The following is a 10,908-nucleotide window of genomic DNA, read 5'->3' as shown; positions in this document are numbered from 1 at the left end:
CTCAAAATGCCCCATGCCAGTCCATCTCATCTCTCCAATGCCTAATATGTCAATATTTATGCGTTCCATTTCTTTCTTAACAATTTCTATTTTTCCTTCATTCATGGCTCTCACATTCCATGTTCTAATCACTAGGGTCTGCTTACAACAATTACTCTATAGTTTTCCTTAAATAGATGCAGCCATGGACATGTGTCTTACCACTCTATGCCAAGAAGTTTGGAAAATAGTACAGCCTCTGAACTCTCCTGAAGTGTCAGTTTATGAGTTGATTTCTACATGATGGCAAACAACAGACAACATGTACGTATATGAATATTGTTGTTATGTGCCATCAAGTCGTTTACAACTCATAGCGACCTTATGTACAACAGCCCTAAACCCTGTTCTATCCTGTGCCAATCTTATTGTCTCTGACACACCTACTCCCACTACCCTGGGAACTGAATCAATCCATCTCATTGAGGGTCTTCCTCTCTTGCACTGTCCCTCCGCCCTCCCAAACATGATGTCCCTCTCCAAGGACTGGTACCTCCTTGCAACATGCCCAAAGTATGTCAGATGAGGCTTCAGATTCCTTTCCTCCAAGGAGCAGCCTGGTTTCACCCTCTCTAGGACAAACTCTCAGCTTTCAAGTAAATCACACTTACCCACCAGGATTCAATTACGCCAAGCTAAAGGCTCACTCACAAGTAGGAACAGACCGACTTTTAAATACAAAGGCCTGCCCACCAGATTCTGTTTGCCTACACAAGAGGCTACCCACACAAGCTGATTGTAAATGAGTTCAGATACAGTTAATCAGCTTACACTTAATTGCTAATACATTTAGAAACACCCAAACAGTTTATCCCCAGTTTTCAATTCAATCACATGCAAGCAAAATACTCCTGAGGATCATTCAAAAATGGCTACAACAGTACATAGAGAGGGAATTGCCAGAAGTTCAAGCAGGATTTAGAAGAAGTGTTAGATGGATCCTGGCTGAAAGTAAGGAATACCAGAGAATGTCTATTTGTCATTTGTTGACTATGCAAAGGCATTTAACTGTGCAGATCACAAGTTGTGACTGACATTGAGAATGGGAATCCCAGAGCACTTGATTGTGCTCATGAGGAACCTATACCTGGATCAGGAAACTTTTGTGTGAAGAGAGCATGGGAGCACTGCATGGTTTGGAATTGGGAAGAGATTGCATCAGGGTTGTATTCTATCTCCATACCTGTTTAATCTATCTACAACAAATTACCTTAGAAGCTGGATTCTATGAAGAGGAATGTAGCATCAGGATTGAAGAGGAGACTCATCAATAACCTGTGTTATGCAGATGACACCTTAGTTGCTGAAAGTGAGGAGGGCTTGAAGCACTTGTTGCAGAAGATCAAGGAATGCAGCCTTAGTATGGATTTCATCTCAACATCAAGAAAACAAAGATTCTTACCACTGGACCAGTAGGCAGTGTCATGATGGATGGAGAGAAGATCCGAACTGTCAACAGCTTCATCTTGCTTAGATCCACAATTAACACCTTTGGTACCAGCAGTCAAGAAGAGACACACGACACTGGAAAAATCTGCAGTTAGGGACTTCTCCAAATTATTAAGGAGCAGGGATGTCAGTTTGAGGATTAATGTGCATCTGCTCAGGCCATAGTCTTTCTAATTACTATCTATGCATCTGAGACCTGGACAATGAAGGAGGATGACACAAAAAGAATTGACACCTTTGAGCTGTGGTGTTGGAGAAGAGCACCAAACATCCCATGGACGACCAAGAGAATGAACAGATATGTCTTGGAGAAGGTGCAGATGGAGTGCTCTTCGGAGGCAAGACTGATGAGGCTTCACCTCATGTACTTTGGACATGTTGTAGGAGGTACTATTCCTTGGAGAAGGACATGATGCTGGAAAGAATTCAGGGTTGGTGAAGGAAAGGAAGACCCTCAACTAGGTGGATTGACACGGTGACTGCTGCAATGGGTTTTTGTGTATCAGGAAGAGTGAAGATGATGCATGATAGGATTGGGCTCAGGTCGTTTATTCATAGGGTGGCTATGAGTTGTATTCATCTCAATAGCACCTTACAATAACAACAACAGGACCAACCTGTTTATTCTCCTAGCAGTCCATAGTATATTCAATACTCTTCTTCAGCACCATAGCTCAAAGGCATCAATTCTCCTTCTATCATCCCTATTCACTGTCCAACTCTCTGATGCATAGCAAGTAATTGCAAAGACTATGGCTTGGATCAGGTGCACTTTAGACTTCAGACTGGCATCATTGCTCTTCAGTATTCTGGAGAGGTCTCTGACAGCAGGCTTTCCCAACACATTTCATCTTTTAACTTCCTGGCTGCTGCTATCAAGAGTTGATTGTGGAGCCAACCAAATGTAAGCTCTTAACAATCTCAATCTCTTCACTATCATGATGCTGTCAATTGGCCCAGTGGTGAGAATCTTTGTTGTCTTGATATTGAGCTTCAATCCATACTCAGGGCTGCAGTCCTTGACCTTATGCAGCAAGCGCTTTGGGTCCTCCTCAGTTTCAGTAAGCAGGGTTGTATCATCTGCATAACATAGATTGTTGAGTCTTCCTCCAACGCTGATGCCGTATTTCTTCTCATAGAGCCCAGCCTCCCAGATGATCTGTTCTGCATATAGATTGAAAAGGTATGGTGATAGGACACACCCCCGGCATACACCCTTCCCAATTTTGAACCATACAGTGTTGCCTTGCTCTGTTTTGATGACTGCCTCCTGGTTCAAGTAATTTCTAGAGCCATCTTGAAATACAATGTGGTGAGTGACAGGATAATATCCATGCATATACAAGGAAGTCCAGCTAATACCACTATCATCCAACTATATGCACCAATAACTAGAGCCTTTGCAGCCAGAAATTGATTGAACATGAAATCAAGATGCATTAATAATAAAGGGTGACTGGAATGCAAAGGTTCGAACAGAGAAGAGGATCAGTAGTAGGAAAACATGGACTTGGTGACAGAAATGGAACTGGAGATAGAATGATAGAATTCTGTATAATCAATGATTTATTCATTGCAAATACTTGTTATAAGAAAAATAAGCACAGGCTGTATACATGGATGTCACCTAAAAGTATCCATAGGAATCAGATCAATTATATCTGTGGACAGAATTGCTGGAGAAGCTCAATATCAGCTGTGAAAACTAGGCCAGGTGCTGATTATGGAACGGACCACCAACTACTCATATTCAAGTTCAAGCTGAAGCTAAGGAAAATTAAATCAAATCCATAGGAAACGAAAATTTGACCTTGAGTCTATCCCACCTGAGTTTCAAAACCATCTCAGCAAATAGTTTGAGGCCTTGAACACGAATGAGTGAAGACCAGATGAGCTATGGGAGGCTATCAAGAATAAGATCCAGGAAGAAAGTAAAAGGACATTGCAAAGACAGAGGAGGAAGAAAAGACCAAGATGGATGTCAGAAGAGACTGAAAATTGCAATAGAGCATCAAGAAGCCAAAGCAAAAGGAAAAAAAATCAAGAACTCAAGACAAAGTATTATAATGTATACCATATACATATACATACATACATGCATAATTTTTTAAAAAGTAGTACTTATCAATTATCTCAACTCACACAAGTTGGAACTGATAACTGACCAGTGGGTTTCCTGAGACTATAAATCACCATCTTTCTCCCCACAGAACTGCTGATGAATTTGAACTGCTTCAAAAGTATATAAGTAAATAAACACAAGGGGGAAAAAAATCTATGTAGTTGTATTAGAAATGATGGCGCTCAATTCTCTATGAAGAATATTCCCTGCTCATTTGTTGGGACCTGTTTCTGTGGTAATAGTATTTTTCCCTTGATAACAAATGTTTCCCAGTGGCTGACTTTGGCCAGTTAAGTGTGAGAGGAAACGGCATGAATCACTCATGAGCAGAAATTTCAAGAGCTTTGATGTGGGCTGCCAACTTTCCACCTCTTGGAACAAGACCAACATGTCCTACTTAAGAGCTTTTATGTCATCCTCATCCTGGAATATAGACCAGTGAAGAACTTCTAATGAAAATGAGAAATTTTTTATTGTGTGATCCCCTTGACTTAGTGGCAAGAAGTTGCACTGCAACCCTGAAGGCACATGGTTTGAGGCCCCCGGCTGTTCTTAGGAAGAGGGATGGGCAGTGTCCTCCTTTGAGAATAACTATCTCAGAAAACCTGCTGGAAGGTCAGCTATGGTTTGGTTCTGACTCTACAATACACAACAAAAACAACAACAATCTCCTCATGTGGTTTGTTATTAGCACATAATTACCCATAAGAGACCTGATACATTGAGAGTTAAGGACTAATGCTGTTTTGGTGTATATCCTTCAGTCTTTTTTCAAATGTCTGTTTTTCATATCAAAATGGAGTCATAATGTACACATGAGTTTATGAAATATTCCCATGCCCCTGATTTCATCCACAAATACTTTGTTGTTGTTATGTACTGTTGGGTTGGAACCACCTACTCGTTGATCCTCCAGCAGGTTTTCAGAGACTGTAAATCACATGATAGGAGATTGCCCACCTTCTCCTGTGCAGTGGCTGGTAGATTTGAGTGGTGTCCCTTTGGGTTGGAAGCCCAGTTCCTTACCGGCAAGCCACTTGAGCTCCCTTGCAAAAAGTAATATTGTTAATCCAGGCCATGGTCTTTGCAATTACTTGCTATGTGTTAGAGAGCTGGGAAATGACTAAAGAGGCCAGAAGAAAAATCAATATCTTTGAATTGTGGTGCTGGAGAAGACTCCTGAACATTCCATGGACTGCCAAGAAAACAAATAAGTCTGTCTTGGAGAGGCTGAAACAAAGTCTCTCCTTGGAGGCTAGGATTTCTGAAGCTCTGTATCACATACTTTGGGCATGTGGCCAGGAGAGATTGGTCCTCGGAGAAGGACATCCTTCTCAGAAGGGTGAAGGGAGAGTGCAGGAGAAGACGACTCCATATGAGTAGATAAAACTAAACAATAAATTGATGCTTTGGAAAAGACATATTTGGTAAGATAAAGGGTCGGGGAAAGGGGGATGGGGAGAAAAAACCCCACCACTAAACCCTCAACGAGAGGGATTGACACAGTGACTGGAACCCAGACTCATCATGTCAGCAGTGATGAGGATGGTGGAGGACAGGGCACGGTTCACATCTGAGGTTCATAGGGTCAATATGAGTCATAGATGACTGAATGGCAACAATAACAGTTGTTGGACATTAGGCTCTTTCTTGCTTTTTGCTACTCATACACAACTCTCTACTAAGTGCCCTTATGGACTAATTGCTTCCTGGCCTATCTTTCCCCCTTTTTGTTCTGTTAGTTCCTGCGGATGGTAGATGCCTGTGCCAGCTTCCTCACAGAAGCCTTGAACCCGGAAAACTGTGTTGGGATACTGAGGCTGGCAGACACACACTCCTTGGACAGTCTAAAGAAGCAAGTTCAAAGTTACATCATCCAAAACTTTGTGCAGATTCTGAGCTCTGAGGAATTCCTCGAGCTTCCTGTGGACACCCTGTACCACATCTTGAGGAGTGACGACCTCTACGTGACAGAAGAGGCTCAGGTGTTTGAAACCGTGATGCACTGGGTCCGCCACAAACAGTCAGAGAGGCTCTGCTTGCTCCCGTATGTCTTGGAGAATGTGCGTTTGCCACTTCTGGACCCATGGTACTTTGTGGAGACAGTGGAAGCCGATCCTCTCATCCGACAGTGCCCAGAGGTCTTCCCTCTGCTCCAGGAAGCCAGGATGTACCACCTTTCTGGCAATGAGGTGAGTAGAAGATGAAAGCCTTTAACCAATGAAGTAGTTAATAGGGCCTCACAGGGATACAGCTAAGGCTGGGTCACAAATCGACTTGAATTGGTGACCCAATTTCTATGGGTCAGAAATTTCTGAAAGAGTTGTATTCCTGACCTGGAAGTGAGGACAATTATTGAGATAACTGGGTAAGTTATAGACATCTAGCACCATACCTTGCACGTCCCTCCTCATCCCTGTTGTAGAAGCGTGGGGGCTGGTGAGGGACATGGATGCAAATACGAATATCCTGTCACCCTGCCTCGGGCCGGGGTCGAGGCTGCTTTCCCTGTCTGACCACATCAGCAAAAGCTTGCATCTCTTGCATCTCCTCTGATTTGTTCTGGATTTGATTCTGTTGTTTTCTTCCTGAATATCTGAAAATTCTTCAAAACACATCTTATCATCCCAGTCTGGTCACCATTGAATTCACCGTCCAGTCGGATGGTGATCTAACTGACCAGTCCTATCATCTTCTTCTGAACTTTCCCTCTTCCCCAGCTCTCCTTCATTTTCTGGATAAAACCTGTGCTTCCCAGCTAAGCTCCCAGAGCCTGGCCTCCCACATGCTAACCTTTCATCATCTCCAATCTCAATCTTCCCCTATCATCCAAATGCACTATTTCTACTTTCCCTAGTTGGTTGTGCTTTTTCAGCCTCCAGGCCAATGCAAGTGCTGTTCAAATACCTCTTATTCTTCTAACTCCTGTTATACTTAAAAACTATGTTCAAGTTCACCTTCTCCAGAGAGCCCTTGGTATTCTCACAGCACCCACTGAATTGCTGTATCAGGGCACCCATGTCACATGGTCATTACTGCATTCTCCATTTACAAACATCTCTAGACCAGGAGCTTGTAGGAAACATGGCTTATTGAACTTTTTGTCTCCAGAATCACTGGGGTGTATGTGTTTGTAGGGGGGGGGCAGTGACAAAGTCTCCACTAAAGGCTGATTGAATAAAATTATCACCTAACTAACTTACTGTTATAAGCTGGAACTGACTTACAGCTGACCCATCTGTGGGTTTCCAGAGGCTGTAAATATCATGGAAGAAAATTGTCCATCTTACTGTCTTGGAGTCACTGGAGGATTTGCTCAGCTCTTGGGTTAATCCTTATGGGCTACTTCACCAGAGCTTCCTAAATGGTCATGAGGACATTGAATACACAGAGCATCCTGATTTAATCTGGTTTGGTAACTCTTACTAACACTGAAGACAGTTTTTCATTCAGAACTTTGCACACAGTGGTGGAAACCCTCCCCCCACCCTAATACCCACAGACTGTCTAGCAGGGAGGAATTAAACCATCAGTGAGTAATGATATAGGGATAGCTTAACAGTCTCTGTGAATGAATGGGCACATACATGTTGCTAACTCCATTTAGGCAGATGTACTCAGAGCACTCTTGTGTGTAACAGAAGAAAATGTCCTGTATCATCTTCATAATCACTGGTGTTTTGATTCCATTGTTTTGGTTGTGATACACTGAGGGCTTTCTTTGTTTTCACTCACCCCTACTTGGCCAAATATGATACCTTTTTTTAGCAATTGTTTTTTCCTGATGTTGTATCTAAAGCAAGCAAGCTAAAAACCTCTCTATCCTTACTTTGAAATGGTGTTCTGCTTGTATTTCTGCTAAGACAATTTTGTTTAGTCTCCTGATGGTCTCATAGTTTAGAAGCATCACAATTTCTTAACAGTTGCCCTATCTCTAAGAAATAATATTTCTCTTCTCTAGAGATAAACTCTATTTCCCATGTACCCCGGTTTTTTTGCTGCCTTTTGAGCCAAATCGGCATAAGGTACTTTTAAATTCCCATTTTATAGATGAGGCAACTGAGTTTGTGAATTGATTATGAACCAAGCAATGTGATCTCCAACTTCAGGTCTCATTGACAATTGATTTTTTAAAATTCTTTGTCTGCTCACTGATTAGGAGTATTCACACTATTTCGCGACAAAAGCATGAAACTGGAGTCTACAGTGTGAAGACATATTTTCTTTTTCCTTTTTATTGAGATTGGAGAAAACGTTCACAAAGCAGTTTGCTCTTGAATTCAACCATTCATACATTATTTTCATGATATTGACTACAATACACACAATGTAACTGCACTCTTCCCGTTTCCTCCTCGTGAGTCTTGTCTCCACTAACTCTTCTAACCTACTCCTTCTTGCTCTCTGAGCTTTATCTCTTGGCAAATGCTGTCCTCTGATCTTAGGTCACTGATTAGTCTAAGTGAATTCCTCCCAGGTGTTGGTCACTTTATAAGGTCTATCACTTGTTTGGCTGAAAATTGAGCCACAGAGATAAATTTTGTTCCAGGTTTGAAGGGTGCTAAGGCTCATAGCATTGGGGGTTGGGATGTCCACCAGTGTCTGTGAGACCAGTAAAAGCCGGATCATTTTTGGTTTTTAAATTTTGTTCCACATTTTTCACCTACTCTATCTTGAACCTTCTACTGTGATCTCTTTCAGCATAGTCAGCAGTAGAGTCTAACCTTTCTCACCTCCTGTTACCTCCTCCTTTCCATGTTTATCCTTCCTCTAAGCTCATGGTGGTGATAAGATATATTATAATCCCAAGAGGAAATAGCACACTATATTTAATTTAGGCGGTTCATTGATGCCCTCATTGAAAGAGGTCTTTTTTCTTATTAAATTTACAAAAAGTATAAAAATAATTATATTATGAAAACACCCTTCAGGGAATTAGGAAAGATCCAATGGAGACCTGAAAAGATGGGGTGATAGTGGGCATGGATCAATGGTGATTAATTTTACAAAGAGTCATTTATAGGAATGATCATGTTGTTGTTGTTGTTGTGTGCTGTCTAGTTGCTTGCGACTCATTGTGACCCCATGTACAATAGCCCTAAACCCTGCTCTATACTGTGCCAATCTTGCTATCTCTATCCTGTGCCAATCTTACTGACACAACTACACCCATTACTCCAGTCACTGAATCAATCCATCTCATCAAGGGTCTTCCTCTCTTGTGCTGTCCCTCGACCCTCCCAAGCATGACTTCCCTCTCCAAGGACTGGTCCCTGCTTGCAACATGTCCAAAGAATATCAGATGAAGCTTCAGAATCCTTGCCTCCAAGGAGCAGCTTGGTCTCACTCTTCCTAGGAGGAAGCTGTGTATTCTTCTAGCAGTCCATAGTATATTCAATACTTTTCTCTGGCATCACAGCTCAAAAGCATAGGAAACACAATGCAAATCAAGGGATGTGTGAAACAAAATGTACATGAATGAGACACAATGTGTACAGATTTTGTATGCAAACCAATATGAAATTTTAAAAAGAACCAAAAAAATTTCTAAAAATCTTTCAAGTGAGTAATCAACAATAATGTGTACTTTACATATTGACTGTCTCATTTTCTGACATTTCCTATTTACAATAGTCAAAATCAACTGTACAATTGTTTTGAACATGTATAATGTGCATCTGATTTTGAAAACCATTGTGGTGCACAGCAAGAATCTGCTGGCTGGGATGGTCGAGGCTCACTACCTTGCCCGGGCCATGATTCTTAGTCATCTGGAAGTTGTGTTATAATGACATCATCTCCATTTTCAAACAATGCTAACTTAGTGTGATGATCTGTCAGTAAGTGAGGAGGGCATGAACCGAGTTGCTGTGAAAATGACAACTAGGACTGTGACAACCTGAGACAATATTTAACTGTATGGACAACTGTATATATAAAAGGTGCCATTTAGTATTGAGTGATGAAATGAAACTGTTGTAAAGTCTTTTTGCAATTCCTACACTGTAAGCTTCATTCAAAATAGGTATATGAGAGGAACAAGAAAATGATATATGAGAATTAAGGGTGACTTCTAAATAAAAATTTTCACCTCCACCTGAGCTTTAATCTTAACTTTGAAGATATGGACTTTATTGAGACTTAACCTACTTTTTAAAACTTTCTCAGACTACCAAGAAAAGAAAAGTAATTTCACTTATATATCAAGAACTAGTTTTTATGGGACTGACATCAGTGTTGGGGGGAGACTGAGAAAGATGGGATAAATTATGTATTGCTAGCATGAGGATAACCCAGTGTCAATACTTGGCTTATTTTAAACGAATGTAATCCATTCATTAAAAAGGAACTAGTTTTAAAATATGGGTTTTTTTGTTGTTGTTATGTGTCATTGAATTGCCTGTGACTCAGCAACCGTGTGTACAACAGTTCTAAAACCTGCCCTATCCTGAGCCAGCCTCATGTCTCCAAGACACCTAACCTACTTTAGTTACTGTATCAATTCATCTCATTTGGGCTCTTCATCTCCTGTGCTGCCCCTCCACCTTTCCAAGCATGATGTCCCTCTCCAAGGACTTGTTCCTCCTGGCAACATGCTCAAAGTATGTGAGATGAAGCTTCAAAATCCTTGCTTCCAAGGAACAGCCTGGTTTCACCCTCAGCAGGACAGACCTGTTTGTTCTCTTGGCAGACCGTGGTATGTTCAATACTCTTTTCCAGCACCACAGCTCAAAGGCATCAATTCTCCTTCATGAACTAGTTTTTGGTTTCATTTATTTGCTTTGGTTTTAACAAACAGAAGTATCTTTTCTCACAGTTTTGTTGTAGTTAGGTGCCATCGAGTCGAGCATGACTCAGCAACTTTATGAACAGCTGACCTAAACCCTGCCCGAGCCTGAGGCATCCTCACCATCTCTGACACGGTAGAGGCCATTGCTGAAGTCACTGTGCTAATCCATTTTGTTGGAGGTCTTCCTCTGCTTTGTTGACCCTCTCTTTGCAAGCATAATGCCTCACAGTTTAGGAGGGCTAGGAACTTCACTTTAGGGTGCTGGCTCTTGGGAAGGTGTTCTCTCTCTGAGCTCTGGGGGGCAGGCCATTGCCCTTTTTGTTGATTTCCTGATCCCTTGGCAATCTGGTGACTTGGCATCAGTCGTTCCTCAAATCCACCTCTGCTCTGTTTTTTTCTTAAATATTTTTATGAGAGATTAATCAGAACTGACTTTGACAAGCACTGTGGCAATTGGACAATTAAAACAGACATTCGGATGGCGGGGAAGAAGAACAAACTGGGGAGG

At 41.6% G+C, this 10,908-nt stretch overlaps 1 protein-coding gene across 1 annotated transcript in view; it reads left to right on the top strand.

Moving 5' to 3' along the window:
• Positions 1-10,908, top strand: part of KLHL6 (kelch-like family member 6) — a 94,719-nt gene that overhangs the window by 68,826 nt on the left and 14,985 nt on the right. The window contains exon 3 of the mRNA XM_006884054.1: positions 5,353-5,802. Coding sequence (XP_006884116.1) covers positions 5,353-5,802 — 450 coding nt within the window. The remainder of the gene's footprint in view (positions 1-5,352; positions 5,803-10,908) is intronic.

The sequence above is a fragment of the Elephantulus edwardii genome, unplaced genomic scaffold (assembly GCF_000299155.1).
Source record: "Elephantulus edwardii isolate Elephantulus edwardi_28Jun2011 unplaced genomic scaffold, EleEdw1.0 scaffold00031, whole genome shotgun sequence".
In the NCBI taxonomy this organism is placed as follows: domain Eukaryota; kingdom Metazoa; phylum Chordata; class Mammalia; order Macroscelidea; family Macroscelididae; genus Elephantulus; species Elephantulus edwardii.
The sequence above is the reverse complement of the archived record's forward strand: the minus strand, read 5'-3'. Positions and strand labels throughout refer to the sequence as shown.